Here is a 17064-nt window from a genome sequence, read left to right as displayed (position 1 = left end):
CAGGCTTGGTCAACTTATGTGTGGGATATGAAGGAGAAAGTAAGTAACACTTTAGATCCACAGTGTGCAAATGGTACTGCATCATACATGAAAGAAAGGCATGAAGCATGTGCTTATATATAACATAATGTTTGACTGTACCGAAAAGTTCTTGAGTATTTAGAGTTGCTTTCATCATCTTGGATGGTCAAAGAAATTTCATCATCCAACGTACCACTCTAGAGGTATATTCCATTATTCACGTTTATCTGTAAAACTAATTTATTTCTTCTAATTATGGCAAATGCAGGGAAGATTCAGGAATTGCATCTCTGATGATAGCAATGTACTTTGATGGCACTGAAGTAAAATACAAACTAACTAAGGTACATTTGAATGTTAATGTGTCACTCTAATTTGTTTATCATCTCTATTGCTACTTACATAATTGAACATTTGTTTTTGTAGTACACATTTCCTATTTCACGAGTACTAATGTTATGGCAGTTACAAAAATTGGACTTTAATAAAGGAAAGCTGCCTTTACATCTTCAACAAATGATGTAGAAATTGTAGATCAAAATTCTAATGCATGAACTAAATATTTACTATTTGTAATAAGGATTAAGGTGTTGTGTGTTCACACATATAAGTTTGTATTGAATATTTTAATTATATGTAATGGTAGTATCTTAGAATGATTAGACGCAATATTTGAATTGTAATGCCATATTAAAGAGTTTGAACAATTTATATTAATTGATATTGTTGTCATGGTGACCCACTTACGGATACTTAATACTAACTGAATGCATACTAGAAGTGTTAACTCGCTGATATGATAAACTAATTATATGTATATATTGAGAAGAATTTATAGGATGAGAAACTATCGAATTAGTAAAGATTGCTCAATATAATTGAACAACATTTATATTTACTAGAAGATCAGTCGATTACATCATTGTCGATTGAAGTACAATCTTAGTAGAAAAGATGTGAAAACCTACAATATCCCTTGAATCGAAGGACGCAGAGTTCTACCGGGTCACTTACATGAATTTGCATAGTTGCATCAAAAAGTTTCTAGTTTAGTAACCTATTTCATCAAGTCTATTACGCTACACATTTTATTGCAATGTAATCGAAGTTTAATATAAGCTAAATAGGAGTAAATTAAATAAAGTATTGATATAATTGGAATTTCGGAAGCAAATACCAATTTACTAAAAAAGAATAATGTCTATTTTTCCGAAGATCCACTATGAAAATGAAAAAGATTTCAACATATCAGACCAAATCCCCCTTCCTTAAAGAAATCTTTGAGATAATGTAACACTTACTCTCAAACTTCTAGAATATTTTACTAAATTCTATCTATTAATTCAGAAACATCTACAAATCTAAGGATACTAGAATTATATTAACTGTATTAAGATAACATCACTCTCTAGATGTTCAGAATTCCAGTTCCCCTCTCGTTGATAAATTACGCATTGGAATCAGTTCCTCACTACAACTTTAATATTGTTCTACATCACTCAGAATCTCGACAACACCATGGTAACTAGGGCTTGTGTCAATAGTATATGGCCTAAAATAAGCATATCCTTCTTCAACATATAATTCTCGAACTGTAACTAATACCTAGATAACCAAGGATAAAGTTTATGTTGCTAGTACAACGAATAAATTTGTTGATGGACTAAAATTTTGACAATATCATCATCACTAACAATGGGATCTGCATATCACTTTGCTGACCTTGTCATCTGTCCGTTAACAGATAACTGCATATCAGATCAAAATAAACTAGTATAGAGAAAAATAAGAAATCCTAACTTGTGAACAGTGCAACAATGTTAACATACCAAATCTTGGGGTGTATCCAAGGTCAGCTTTCATAATTTAGTGTCATGGACCAGCATAGTGGAGTGAAAATCTTCAATAACATCAATCAAGGAGACTGAGCTTTATTTTTTGCTCGAGAACAACATTTAGGAGGACAGATTGATACAAATTTGTTGCTAAGAACAAAGAACATTAACTAATGTAAGTTCGAGATTGCAAACATGGATCTTGGGATAAGAAGCTACATATCCAAGCCCTGGCAATTTTGCCACCAAAGTTGTTTTGCTGATTGCCGCCGTTGAAGTTCGGTGAGAAGGTTGAGGTAAAAGAACCTGAGACTGGTGGGGAGAAGGAAACATGGCACAACTGGCATCTATTTAAATGGCTATGAAATGACTTTCCCGTGATTTTATGTAATTTCTTTCGGGTACTGGTTTTTTCATTTCTGAATGTTAGTCCAAGTTGTATAAAAATATAATTTTATATTGTAAAAACCAAATACCAAAGATTGTAGTTTATATTCATAGATATTTCCTTGGAAGGAATATTGTAAATATAGTATTTATGAACTGATAATGTATTATAGAGATTTTGTGGAGGGAAATTTAATAGAGAAACCCTAGAAAGTTTCAAGAGATGGAACTACACTACAAGAAATATGTCAACTTGTGACATTCTCTTAGTGACCCCAGCTGAATTGGTCGTAAATCCACGGCCATTTCGCTTGGAAGGGCTCAAACCCTGAAATTGCATACACCAAATGGTCACAAAGCAGACAAGAGTGGCCAATGACCTTATTTCTACCTGATTACGACCAATATAAATGGTCATGAGGTTGTAAACGTGGATGCATTGGTACTTATTGCTATGACTAGGTGCCACCTCAACAGTTTTGCCTAGGTGTCATGTCCATGTCTCAATTTTTGCCCTAGGTTGTGAAGCAACCAATATTTCTGTCATTCCCAAAATTCCCAAAAAAATGGGCATTCTTTACTATCCAAACCATTGCCTCATGACAATATTCAACTCCATTTGCGTGGTAAATCTTCCTCGGCAAATTTCCAAAGTTTTTGTTCAACTCGAACTGTTGTGAAGGAAGTACTAGCTTGGCATATCCTAATGAGCTAAAATTTTGCCACATCTTCTATATTCCCAAATCATTGCTCTCCACAAAATTTGAGCCCCATCTAACAATACATGTGAGTGTGGCTTCAGCATTCATATTTCTGTCTAGTGTGGTACGTTGCAAAGCAAGTGACACCTAGGCTCCTCCATTTGAGCTGCAAATTTTCCAAGATAGTGTCCTTAGTAGATGATCATCCTCGGCCAAAACTCAGGCCCATCGGCCATGTGCATTTTCCGTACCACTAATCAAACACTTGGGTGCTAATTCATGTTTGAGCATTGTTCGGTCTCCTCGTGACATTCTTCTGTTGTTATTTTCTTCCAAGCATCTACCTGGGGACTGCCAAACCTACTAGACATGCCAAGGCTTCCCAGAACGCATGGCAACGCCACGGTCATGCGGTGACCACGCCGCGGGCATGCGAGACTACGCGCTTTGGAGTTGGGGCCCTGGGCCACCGTCCAAAACTCAACGTATCACCACCAAACCATGTATTTATGCGTAAATAGATGCTTATGTACCTAGAAATTATTTTTGGAAAAAATAAAGAGCAAACTATAAGGTAGCTGCAGTTCAAATTTGACCCGCTTCCTACTGAATCGGCGGAAATTTGTCTTTTTCACAAGAGGTGGATAAATTTTTTTTACACCCAACCATTTTGTCAACTGTGCATTAAACAAGGCCTAGTATTTTATAAAATTGATTTAGTCCGTTTTTGCAACAATTATTTGGTAGCTCCTTCACAAAAAAACCTCATTGCGGGCACTCGAAAAATGGAAAATGAATTTTCCGTGCAAAGAAAATGAAAACTCCCTTAGGCAACATTGTTTGGAATTCCAAGATTCACCCTTGTGCACAATATGAGGTCATTTGAACAAACTATGCCATGAATGTGGCCATAAGATTGATCATTTGGCTTGAAAGCCATGAATCTTCACGCATGATAGCTCATTTCTGAGAACACTTTTTTAAAAAAATTGCCGTATTACAAGTTTATTATTTTTCCTGGAAACTCGGTCACATATGATGACACAATGCGAAGGTTTACCAATTTTTTGATTTTTTTGAATTTTTTATTCCCGTTTCAAAAATGCGGTCAAAACAGCGGGAATGACCGTTCCTAGCTAGTGGTTGAATCTTGGAAAACCATTTGTGTTTCTCTGATTAAATAGATACCTATGTACCTAGAAATGATTTTTGGAAAAAAATAATGAGCAAACTATGAGGCAGCCGTAGTTCAAATTTTACCCGCTTCCTACTGAATCGACGGAAATTTTTCTTTTTCACCAGAGGTGGATAAAACTTTTTTACACCCAACCATTTTGTCAATTGTGCATTAAACATGGCCTAATATTTTATAAAATTTATTTAGTCCATTTTTGCAACAACTATTTGGTAGTTCCTTCACAAAAAAACCTCACTACGGGCACTCGAAAAATAGAAAATGAATTTTTCGTCCAAAGAAAATGAAAACTCCCTTAGGCAACATTTTCGGAATTGCAAGACGCACCCTTGTGCACAATTTGAGGTCATTTGAACAAAATATGCCATGAATGTGGCCATAAGATTGATCATTTGGCTTGAAAGCCATGAATCTTCACGCATGATAGCTCGTTTCTGAGAACACTTTTTTTTTAATAATTTCTATATTACAAGTTCATTATTTTTTATGGTAACTTGGTCACATATGATGACACAATGTGAAGGTTTTCCAATTTTTTGATTGTTTTGAATTTTTTATGCCCGTTTCAAAATGCGGTCAAAACGGCGGGAATGACCGTTCCTAGCTAGTGGTTGAATCTTGGAATTTTTTGGTGTTTCTCTGATTAAATAGATACTTTTGTACCTATAAATGATTTTTGGAAAAAATAAATAGCAAACTATGAGGCAGGCGCAGTTCAAATTTGACCCGCTTCCAGCTGAAACGGCGGAAATTTGTCTTTTTCACCAGAGGCGGATCAAAACTTTTTACACCCAACCATTTGGTCAACTGTGCATTAAATATGGCCTAGTATTTTATAAAAATTATTTGATCCAATTTTGCAACAATTATTTGGTAGGTTCTTCACAAAAAACCATCATTTCGGGCACTCGAAAAATGGAAAATTGATTTTTTGTCCAAAGAAAATGAGAACTCCCTTAGGAAACATTGTTTGCCATTCCAATATGCACCCTTGTGTACAATATGAGATCATGTGCACAATATGAGATCATTTGAACAAACTGTGCCATGAATGTGGCCATAAGATTTATCATTTGGCTTGAAAGCCATTGATCTCCACACATGATAGCTCGTTTCTGAGAACACTTTTTTAAAATAATTGACATATTACAAATTTATTGTTTTTGCTGGTAACTTGGCCACATATAATGACACAATGCGAAGGTTTTCCAATTTTTTGATTTTTTTTCGAAATTTTCATGCCCGTTTCAAAATGCGGTCAAAACGGCGAGCATGACCGTTCCTAGCTAGTGGTTGAATCTTGAAAAACTTTTGGTCTTTCTCTGATTAAATAGATACTTATGTACCTAGAAATTATTTTTGGAAAAAATCTATAGCAAACTATGAGGCAGCTGCAGTTCAAATTTGACCCGCTTCCTGCTGAATCGACTGAAATTTGTCTTTTTCATGAGAGGTGGATCAAATCTTTTGACACCCAACCATTTGGTCAATTATGCATTAAATATGGCCTAATATTTTAGAAAATTGATTTGGTCCAATTTTGCAACAAATACATGGTAGGTCCTTCACAAAAAAACTCATTTTGGGCACTCCAAAAATGGAAAATTGATTTTTGTTATTCGAGGAATAACACTACTAATTATTTGGAAATTTAACAAACATTGTCATAAAAAGAGAAGAAAATTTACCACCGGGCGTCGTGGTGCTGCGTTGGAGCTCACCCTGCAATGGAGCTTCGCCGGCCGCCGTGGTGCTGCGTTGGTAGTGCCTATTGTTAATCAATTATGACCATTTTAGATAGTCATAACTTCATCAAAGCCTGCACTTCGTTCTGATTGGTCTATAGGCATGTCACGTGGATCAAGCATTAGAGACCGCCGGATACTGCCAGATCCAACGGCCCACACCCCTCACCCTCTTCCCCACCCACACCCAGCCGAAAGTAGCTCCCCTCACGTATACCACATGGCATTGAGGGAACTAACATATGGGCCTAATTCCTCGTGGGCCCACCTGTCAGTGGCCGAATGCCTCCCTCCCCCCCGCACACCACTCACCCACTGCACACCACTCCTCCCCCTCTCCCCCTCTCCCCCACACACCACTCCTCCCCCCACGACCCGCAGCCCAAACCCTAACCCCTCCCGTCGGACCGCCGCCACCTACGGCGCCAGATCCCACCTCAAGCCGCTCCTCATCGCCTCGCTCCTCACCTTCCCCGCCGACCACCCGCTCCGCGACCACCTCATCGCCACCGCCGCCTCCTCCCTCGCCTCCGCAATCTCCGCATCGCTCTCCGACCACCGCGTCCCTCTCTCCCTTGGCGCCAGATCCACGCCGTCGTCGAGCTGGATCCGCGCCTCATCGAGCTGGATGCGCGTCTCGTCGAGCCTCCACTGCCACAGCGGGCCTTCCGGATCCACGCCGTCGTCGAGTTGGATCCGCGCCTCGTCGCGCAGCCTCGTCTGCCTCCGCGGCTGCGTCACGGGCTTCTACTATATTGCCAACCCGCTCACCTTTCGCCGCGGTCGCCGTCCGTCTGACCTCCCCACGGCCTCGCCGGGAGGCCCGGCCCTCCCAGTCACGCCATGGCTGACTTCCTCAAGGTAACCCCTTCTCCCACTCGGCCAAATGTGTTATTTGATGTTTCTGAGGTAGTAACATAGTTTTGGGATGCAAGTGATGTTGATTCTGTTCATCTAGGTATGTGTAGTTGATTCATATTTCTCCTGTCCTTGTGCAGGGGAAGTTTTCATCCCTACAGCAGAGTAGAAGGGCTTCACTTCATCATACCAGCCAGGAAAGGTGCGTGGTGGTTGCTAGCCATGGAGGACAGGAGGTCCTGTTCAACATCGGTCACACAAACCACCACAGTGAGCTACTACTGCTCCTCTCCTTCCTCTCTATCGATGCTCTGTTTCATGCCATCGTACAATGGATGATTGAGGGTCAGTTAGGATTCTTAAAAAATGCCTTAGCTATCAATGGAACAAAGTATACTGGATTGAAGTTTGGCTAAATGAACCGAGGATTATAAATTACAGTCCTGCTCATTTATGTCTTTCATCATGTAACTTTGGACAATACATGATAAATAAGAAGTTATTAACTACAACCTTGTTGTGCATTGAGATGTCATCAAGAATTTTGATTAGGAAGAGCTACCAAGCTTAGAAGGCATAGTTTTGAATTTGAAGAAAATCAATGTATATGTTCTTTTCAATTGGTTGGTTACTTTCTATCATGCTTTGCTTATGTTATCATAAATGGTGATGTGTGTTTAGGTAGGCGGAGCATAAAGTTTTAAAAGAGCACAAATCATGTGGCTTGCTGCTTGACTAATTGAACACCTGCTGCTGCTACTGTGACACCGTGGCTGGGCTGTCTAGTGGGTCGTGCCTGCTTACCTGGCAGCAGTGGCGGCGGCTACAAGTTTTCTCCACTGCTGCAGCTCATCTCCAAATCCTACAGCCTAGATCATCTCTGTCACCAGCGCCTACAGCCTGGGTCTGAAGTCTGAACCTCTCTTCTGTACTCCATGTATATTGAATTTCACTGAATTTACTGAATGTGCATGTGCATCTCAAAAGTATCCATAGTGTGTGTGTGTGTGTGTGTGTGTGTGTGTGTGTTCGAGTGTAGGAGTGCAAATGGGCACCCTTTAGGGTATTCTGTGACCCTCTTTATTTCAACTAAATGAACTGAACTTTCAGAAGTCACATAACTTTTAAAAATTTAGTTTATTTGGATAAACTAAGGAGGTTGAGAGGGTACTCTAAGCGGCACAAAGTTGCATCCCTACTCAAGTGACTATTCTGGTTCTAGATATAAATAGTATATTGCAAACCGATAACTGTATTGTAGATAACTATAAAACAAAACCTATTGCGTGTACTTCTCTTGGGGAGTGCCTGTAGAGCTTATTATTCATGCCTATTTATGGTCAAATTAGAAATATATTCCAATGTGTCTTTATGTTTGGCATCCACCATTCACTGGCATCTGCCATTCTGGTTGTAGATATACTTACATCGCTTCATTCAAATTTGACGCCCAGCTTGTATTTTTGAAATGTTTCCTTCTGCTAGATTTGACGCCCAACTGGTATCTTTGAAATGTTTCCTTTTGCTTGATGAATCATTAGTTGTGCTTCTAATAATGTTTTCTGCCAGTACCTTAACTTCGGAGCTGGCTATTTACTATTTTCAGTGTACTAACCAATCCTCTTTTCAGATTGTCAATTTGGAGCTAGCTATTTACTGTCAGTGCATTCAACAACCTGACCTCCACGGCTCCACGCACGGTTGACTGGCTCAGCTCTGAGCTAGCATGACCATGGAGGCGGCTCTCGTCAACGTGGCGACGAGGGTCCTCAAACCTGTCATAGTGAAGCTGATCGTTCAGCTTGGCAATGAGTACAAGCGTCTGCACCCTCCCCTCCCCTCATCTGATATTTCCTTACCATCCCTGTGTCCATCTCTTACAAGTTGTATGATTACGCCATTTTGCTGTTATACTGGGTAGTAGCTACTGTCCTGCTCATGCTCCTATTTGGCTGGGGGTGTTGATGAAATGCTAGGGTTAATTAAAGGGTTCTTGGTTAGCACTCCTTTGAAGTTTAGTTGATTTTCTCACTGTCTATCATCATGGCTTAAGTTTGGTTGTTGTTCTGAAATTTACACGGCTTAGGTTTTAATCAATTGGCATGTTCATGTTAGTTGTTATGGAGTAAATATGATAAGAACAGTGGCAATTGAGCAACACCACTACTAGTATAACTCAGCTTTATTTACTAATCAGTAGGTATCTAGTTCTAGTAGATTCAGAATATGTAGTCCTAAAAATTAAAAGGAGCAACAGTAAATGAGTTAAACAAAAATATTCGTCTGCAAATATCGGTTTGTGTTCGATTTGATTTGGTTTGCTCTGTTGCTAAAGCTCCTCTTTGCTCTAACCATTTTCTCACCAAATGCAGAATGTTCTGTTTTTATTTTGTTCCTAATTGTTCTGTTTATAACCAGTAGACGTCCTTTGTTCATTGAAGTGCTGACTGCTGCAACAAGTCCCATGATTAAGAAGCTAGAATCCGCACCCAGCAAAGAGTACCTCACTGGAGCTTGTTATTGTTTGATCTTTTGTGTATTAGAAAACTTGATACTATGTACTATTATTGTAATGTACCAAGTTTGGCTGTATTGAGAAATATTCTGCATTTATAGCCTATATTTGAACTGGAAATTGACTGAAAATGACGAGTCCTAAATTAAAAGGCAATGGCTGAGTGCCAAAAAACTAGACTATAAAAGGACGAGGCAAAAAAAAAACAGGACTGTAAAAGGCCTTGGGCCAAAAAAAATACTAGACTGTAAAAGGGCGTGGCCCAACAAGAAATTGAATGTCAAATTTCAGAGAAATAAAAGAGGCCGAATTACTTGGCCAGGCCCATGTAGCTAGCGAAAATTAACAGAAAAAATATATATTAAAAAGGCTGAATTAATGGGCTCGGCCCATATAGACACCCAATTGGACCGGGCTGATTCTTATCCACGTCAACTTGCCACGCTCGATCCTACGTGGCCTGGGGAGGCTGCTAGTGACCAAAAATTTTGTCAAAGAACCAACGACCTTTTACATATCACGAAGAAGGTCGTTAATTTCAGTTTACGACCGCCAGCTTTTGACCTTCAGTTTTTGGTCACAAGTGACCAATAGTGATGGTCGCAAGTTGGCATATTTCTTGTAGTGCTAAGAGTTAGGTCTATTCCGTATAGAGGGAGATAGTAACAAAATGTGCGGAAATAGTAAGGTTCTGCGATGTGGTCATGTCCAAATAAGATATTTATTAACAGGGAGCCCACTACCTCGTAAAAACCGTCCGCTCCCCTTGGTCTCAAACTAAAAAGAAATACAACCAGACAACCAGATCACAGACCAGAATTCTTCTTCGTCTTGGGATGGCAGCTGGTAACCAAAGATTCAACCCTAGGTAGCTGTATTTGTTGTTCTTCCACACTGTTTCCTCGTAGTTTTACCTCGAGAAACTTGTATTAGGCACGAAATTTGACTCATATGTATCCGCGCTTTTGGTGAGAGAAGTGAAACTGTGGATAAGGAACTTTGGCAAAGAGCTAAAGGCACACATGATAAGGTGACACATCATTGAAACAGTTAGCTTGTAGGTATGATTGCATTTTGCCACAACACAAGTTTTTTATCATCAATTTGGATATTTAATATATGTTATGAGCATCTATGTTGGTATTGGTATGACTATGCGTTATTTAGTAGTGTCAACGTATCAACATATGACTAAAGAATGAGTTTAGATTTGAATAAACTTTATTTGTTAGCTTTAAGATGTGTACAATTATGTACTTTCAATTGAACTATTTTTTAAGGATTCACAACTGTGTAAGGTATGATAATGTGTTGATTTGTGCTCTATAGGATTTTAAAATCTAAAACTATTTATTGTGTTTGAAAATTTAAGTACTTCGATCAAAAACTTACATTTTTGCATTACAGAAAATATCAAGATTTTTGAGTATGAGTTAAACTTCTGATTTAGACTCTGCACATGAGAGAGAGAAACGACATAATTAAGAAGCTATCAAGTTACTAATTAAGGCATATGGTCAATACGTTAAGAAGGCATGTCAATATGTACAATGGAAATTGATTATCCTCTTTAGTCGTGGGAAGTAAAACATGTTGTTGCCGTAGCTCCGTCTCTCTAGCTCCCCCGGGCACTCTCTCTACTCTCCCTCACTTGCCGTGGCACGAACCAACGAAGAAGAAGGAGGTGGAGAAGAACACGAGCACAGAGATGACATGGTGTTGTTTTTTCCGGCGCACGAACGCCGCCAGCCGCACGAACAGCCGATGGATTTTCCTGAGCACGAACTCAGCCACACCACTGCGAGCTACACAGGCCGGGGAAGACCTTATACACGCGCGCACGCGTGCCACGCCGCGCCTACAGCGCGCCCACTCACCCCACTCGCCACGCTCCGCGCTCCACGGCTCCCGCGCCCGCCGCGCACACACACAACCGGACGCGACCGGGTCCAGCGCCCTGCGCAATCACCCTCCCGCACTTCTCGCTAACCAACACACGCACACGACCCCGCCGCGGACCCGACGTGCCCGACACGCCCGGCGCGCGCCCATACATGCGCCCGACGCGTCCGACCCGTCGCCGCGGCTTATTCCGGCCAACACTCATCCCCTAAGCCGCGGCTTAGAGGAGACCGACGTCCTCGATGCCGCCGTCCGCCAGCAGCGCGCGCTCCGCCGCGCCGTTGTCGTCGTCGTCGTTGTACCCGCCACCGCCCTGACGTCGCTGCCGCGCCTGCCACCGTGCCGCCCTGCCTCCTCGTCGTCGTCTCGGCGCCATGGAAGCCTCTGTTGCGCCTCCGGCACGAGCCGCCGCCGCTCGCTGCCGCTGCCGAAGCCCAGAGCTCTGTGCGCCGCCGTGCCGCGTCTCGGTGCCACGCGCCACTACGCCTCCACGGCCGTTGCGCCGAGCCTTTGCGGCCTCCTCGCCTCCGCGACCGCCGCTGCTCGACTCGCTACGCACCTCAGCCGAAGCCTCCATGTCGGCCGCGCTCGCCACGCGTACCGCGGACGCCGCCGCACGCCACGCCGCCCTGAACCCGATAGCTCTGATACCAATTGTTGTTGCCGTAGCTCCGTCTCTCTAGCTCCCCCGGGCACTCTTTCTGCTCTCCCTCACTTGTCGTGGCACGAACCAACGAAGAAGAAGGAGGTGGAGAAGAACACGAGCACAGAGATGACATGGTGGTGTTTTTTCCGGCACACGAACGCCGCCAGCCGCACGAACAGCCGATGGATTTTCCTGAGCATGAACTCAGCCACACCACTGCGAGCTACACAGGCCGGGGAAGACCTTATACACGCGCGCGTACGCGTGCCACGCCGCGCCTACAGCGCGCCCACTCACCCCACTCGCCACGCTCCGCGCTCCACGGCTCCCGCGCCCGCCGCGCACACACACGACCGGACGCGACCGGGTCCAGCGCCCAGCGCAGTCACCCTCCCGCACTTCTCGCTAACCAACACACGCACACGACCCCGCCGCGGACCCGACGTGCCCGACACGCCCGGCGCGCGCCCATACACGCGCCCGACGCGTCCGACCCGTCGCCGCGGCTTATTCCGGCCAACACTTCTAATACCAATTGTTGGTGTCTAGCCTACTCACTGAACCACGGCGATCACCGGAGACAAGGAAGAAACAAGAGAGAGAGAGAGGACACGAGGTTTCCCGGCGCACAAACGCCTCCGGCCGCACGAACAACCCCTTGTATTTCCGGCGTGCTCGAACTCTGCCACACACACACCACCAGCCACTTAAACATGCAAGGCCACACACAGCCTAGCCGCCTCCATCGGCCACTAACAGCACTTACTAACTACCACGACGCCACACCTCCATGCACTAACCAACTCAGCTAGCATGCATACTAGAATCGCTCACACCCAGCCTTGTAGCTAGCCCACTAACTAACCAGCCATGCATGTAGATGGAATCCCGGTCGCTACTCACACACGAACGTGACTCGGCCAGGTCGCTGCATGAGGCCGTGATCAAGATTACTGCTGACAAAACAATTGCACAAAGAATAGTCTTGAAAGCTCAGGGTGATCAACATGGAGGGTTTCAGATAACTCCATGACTCCTAGAAGGTTTGATAGATTCGGTTGAGAATTCATCCAATCCAGGTGCTTTATAATTAATACAACTTCGCTCACCATGTGTTTAGAAAAAAAGGGGTTGTGATGAGCTTATTTCGAGCATCCAAAACCTATGACTTTTCTTCTATTGAAACATTTAGAGAGAAAGTACTTGAATTGGGAGTTCCGAATAGACATATTATGTGATAATAAATGCCTTTAGGGAAGTCATGGGGGAGAGAGAGAGAGAGCAGCTGCACAGTTACTACTGCAAAAATGGTAGCCGCAAAAGGACACCACTCAAGTGTAATCATGAGAGTGCATAGTACATCTATTTATTTGAGTTGGCTAATCTAGATTGGATCGAGAGAAAGCCTTTTGAGAGATTGGATCTATTGTTATCCTCATATATCTCATGCAAATAAAGATTTAGTGTACAACCATCGCTAAATAATTGAAATAAATAGATGATGGAGATATAGGGGTGAAGGAAAAGCCCTCAGACGATCAAGCGCGGTTGGGCGGGGGTGGGGTGGGGGTACTATGTGGGTCATGCAATGAACCCACACAACAAGGTTGGACACATGGGCCAATTGCATGGACTCCCTAGAGGTCGTCATGAGTTGGCTTTTGTCCTATTCCTCATCTTGTCTCCTTGTCTCTTTGATCCCTAACCAACCTAAAAATGATTTTTTCTATATTTTAGCCCTTAACGCAATTAAATATATGAGAAAAACATTAAACTTCAAAAGAAATACATGCACTTCTGTGGTAGTAGTGAAAAAACAACATAAGAAGGTGTATACAAAGATCGTGTTAGACATCAAATTTAGTATAAGCTCTATTCCACTAAAACATGAAAGCCCTACTCTTCTAGTAAAGGATATCAAGGTAAAACCATCAAGAAGGGTGAACAAGAATTCCATTGATCAACAAGATCTCATAGAGAACCTCTTGCATCGACAAGAGGTGAGATAATTTTTCACCGAGAGGCAAGGTTGGAGAAAGCTCTAGGCATAAACGAGGAGTTGGGCCTTCTCCTAGCACCTAAGTGGTGCTTAAGCTCCTTAGGCGTAGCCTAGGTGCATGTATAGTTTTGGCTATTAGGGTGTATTTGAGGTAATATATGTGTATCAATATTAATTTAGAGCATATAAATGTGTAAACTACCATGTCTAGCCTTTAGAATATAGCCTAGGCCCATTTGGGCCATCTATGCAATGTATCATGATATCTCATTTGAGTAGATAATTTTTCTTTTGCATGCCTAGAGTTCCTCTTATGTCCTAGACGAGTCGTTTGGTCGTTGCCTAGCACCTAAGGGTGTCTATGCGCCTTTCGGCGTCGTCTTTTCCAGCACAACTAAGAGGAGATCTCTTCACACCACACTTGATATGAAATCCACCCCCCCCCCCCCCCCATAAGAATGAGATTCCTTACAAGCTACCACCGGACACTTTTTATAGGATTTTTTTTACTTCGACCATCACTGCTCTTGTGGAGGAGGAAAATTAAGGAGGCCTCGTATTCTAAGGTCTATAAACGCCTTGAAAAGAGGACACGAAGTATCTAGACATGAGCTCAAATGCACCCTAATGAACAGTAAAATCAAAAAAATAGTAAAAATATTAATAAAATTCTGAATTTTTTTTCTTAATGACTCCGCGTCTAGGTGTATAAGTCACCTTAGGAAAACCAAATAATCTAAAAACACTTAGGCACGGTGCATTAACTTCCACATCGTTTCTTATTTCTTGACATAAATAATGGAATCATCCAATAAAAAATGTAAGACATGTATGCTTTCAATGACATGACATATACACCTAGACCAAGGTAGTATACCTTGGATCTATCGTTCTTCGTGCTTGTGCACTTGGTGTTCACAGATACACAACTAAACATAAAGATAAACTTTCTAACAAGAAGAGACCAAATGCACGGCAGTGCCAACAGTCAATGCTGCAAAATTTGATGGTTGCTAGCCATCCTGCCCCAAATAACTAAATAAAGATAATCTGACAGTAACTCTTCTTTTTACTTGTACATGTGAAACATTATGATATGCTCTGAGGTAAAACAAATATCACAACAAAACATTATGTAACAATCTAAAATAAAACAAAGACAAACTTAGACAAAACTAGTAACCGTGACATGAATAATCTCCAGATGACAATGGACGACATGTCGGAGGTGGCAATACCAAAGTGTGTGTACAAGGAACTAACATGGTTGTAACGAAACAATAAATTAATGAAAGAAAAAGATTTGGGAGAGAAAGGAGCTATAACAATCTAACAGTAATTTACAAGGAAAAAGGATGTTACAAGTCAAAACAGCCTTGTATTTCGTCGGTGGTTTAATGGTTGACCACGCTGCACTTCTTCCTGATCTCACCTTGGCTTCCGGTGAGCGGGTTGGCGTTGCCCATCTTGATCATGGAGGCGGCGAAGTCGGCGAAGAACTCGTCCTTGAAGGCGCCGGTGGCATGGCGCTGGACGTAGGCGCGGGTGAAGGGGTCGGTGAGGAGGGCGCCGTCGGAGTGGAAGAGGCCCCTCCGCTTGCTCACCAGCTTGAAGTAGTCGGTGTCGAAGGTCTTGAAGCTGCCGGGGTCCATCTCCACGAGGGTGGTGTTGTCGTTGAGGCTGGCACACTTGCTCTTTAGCCGCATCATGTACTGCGGCTCCAGCGTGGGGTCGATGTCGCTGGGGTTCTCCATGCCGGTGAAGTTGTAGAGCCGGTCGGAGAAGGAGAAGCAGTGCGACGTCCCGATGGTGTGCCCGGCGGACAAGACGACAAGGTCCTTTGCGTCGAGGTTCACGGCGGCGAAGAGCTGGGTGAGCACGGTGAAGTTGGAGGTCGGGGGTGGCAGAGCGTCGGTCTCGTTGGAAATGGACACGCTGCCGTCTCGCCGGCCGAGAGGAACTGTCCAGAATGGACCCTTGCTCTGGAGAAACCATGATCGAGCAGCATTAGAATTTGGCTTCCACACGTATATACCGTGTCATTTGCAAAAGAGAATGGCTAGTACTCTACTCACCAGCCATACTGCGTCCCTGGCAATGAGGGCGAGGATGTCGGCGCAGGAGACGGTGTCGGGGCAGGCCTTCTCCACCGCGGCCTTCACCCTCTCGACAAAGCCGAAGCCTCGCAGCGTCTGGTTCGGCTGCGCGTCCTTCTCCGCCGTCTTGTTGGCCGAGTCCAGCAGAACCGAGCCGTCGCACCCCTGCATTCATGGCGCTCACTGGTCAGGCCAGAGCACAGCACACATCGGGGTACGGGCAGATACTGATGCATGCAAATGCAGCTTACCCTGACGAAGCAGTCGTGGAAGTGCATCCGGAGGAGCGGCCCGGCGAGGCTGGGCGCCAGTGACAGCGCCCTCACCATCTCCTTCCTCACGACGTCCTCCAGGCTGGGGCAGACTCGCTGTAGAACTTGTCGTGCAGCTGCGCCCGCGCGCACGTCGCCGCCACCATCGTCGCAGCCCTGCACGCCATATTCTCGGGCTCTCGGCCAAGAAGCTTGTTTCTTGCTTGGCTATGCAAGAAACGATGATGGCAGTTAGGTAGCTGATTAATCAGGGAAAGCTTGAGCTGCTGCTGCTGATGGACTGGCGCCGGGGAAATATATAGCGCCGGAGTGTCCCCACGCCTGCATGTGGTGGGCTGTCCTCCGGAGCAGCAGGTAAAATTCCCATGGTTTAATGAGTTGTTCCTTGTTTGCACTCTGCGGAATCTTTGCCATGGCAGGTACACCGGCGGCGCACCGCATGTATAATGTAGAGGCGGCCGGACGGCCAGACCAAGACAGAAGCACGTCGGTAGATCAACCCATTAAACAATTATTCATCACGGAGCGAAATTCGCTGCCAAGTTTACCACAAACACCTCTCTCCTTATTAAATATATGCCACAAATGCAAACTTGTCTTGGAATACGTTATGATACTAGCTAAGTTACTCCCATTATGACCAGCCTAAGTTTCATATCAATGCCATGCAGCCAACGACCAACCATGTTTTTGACATTATGCACCGGGTACAAATTAGAAGCTACTAAATGATTTATTAAGTACATACTCATTTCATATGTGGTCTGGTGGACCTATAAATAAAATGTAGGGTGCACACACTTTAACAACAATTAGGACCTATTTCAATTGGCTTGGATGGGCCTTGAAAATCAGCTATTTTTTATATGGTAAAAAAAAATATGTTTCAAAA

General features: G+C 43.6%; 1 protein-coding gene across 1 annotated transcript; it reads right to left on the bottom strand.

The window, feature by feature from the left end:
• Positions 1-15068: 15068 nt before the first annotated feature.
• On the bottom strand, positions 15069-16320 carry LOC123172143 (peroxidase 1-like). The gene is made up of 3 exons (XM_044589165.1): positions 16152-16320; positions 15880-16065; positions 15069-15786 (listed from the first exon to the last, which is right to left on the bottom strand). Exons 1-3 carry the CDS (start codon positions 16227-16229, stop codon positions 15199-15201), a joined length of 852 nt encoding a protein of 283 aa, XP_044445100.1. The 5' UTR covers positions 16230-16320; the 3' UTR covers positions 15069-15198.
• Between the last annotated feature and the right edge of the window lie 744 nt (positions 16321-17064).

Source organism: Triticum aestivum, chromosome 1D (genome assembly GCF_018294505.1).
Source record: "Triticum aestivum cultivar Chinese Spring chromosome 1D, IWGSC CS RefSeq v2.1, whole genome shotgun sequence".
Lineage (NCBI taxonomy): Eukaryota > Viridiplantae > Streptophyta > Magnoliopsida > Poales > Poaceae > Triticum > Triticum aestivum.
This window is presented reverse-complemented; position numbering and strand designations above follow the sequence as displayed.

What these genes read in the sequence shown, in the direction of transcription:
- LOC123172143 (XM_044589165.1), bottom strand. Translation starts at nt 16,229, where the DNA reads ATGGTGAGGGCGCTGTCACTGGCGCCCAGCCTCGCCGGGCCGCTCCTC. An exon ending in TCCACGACTGCTTCGTCAGG is followed by an intron (nt 16,066 to 16,151) that starts GTAAGCTGCATT and finishes CCATGAATGCAG; the next exon opens with GGGTGCGACGGCTCGGTTCT. An exon ending in CCAGGGACGCAGTATGGCTG is followed by an intron (nt 15,787 to 15,879) that starts GTGAGTAGAGTA and finishes TGGTTTCTCCAG; the next exon opens with AGCAAGGGTCCATTCTGGAC.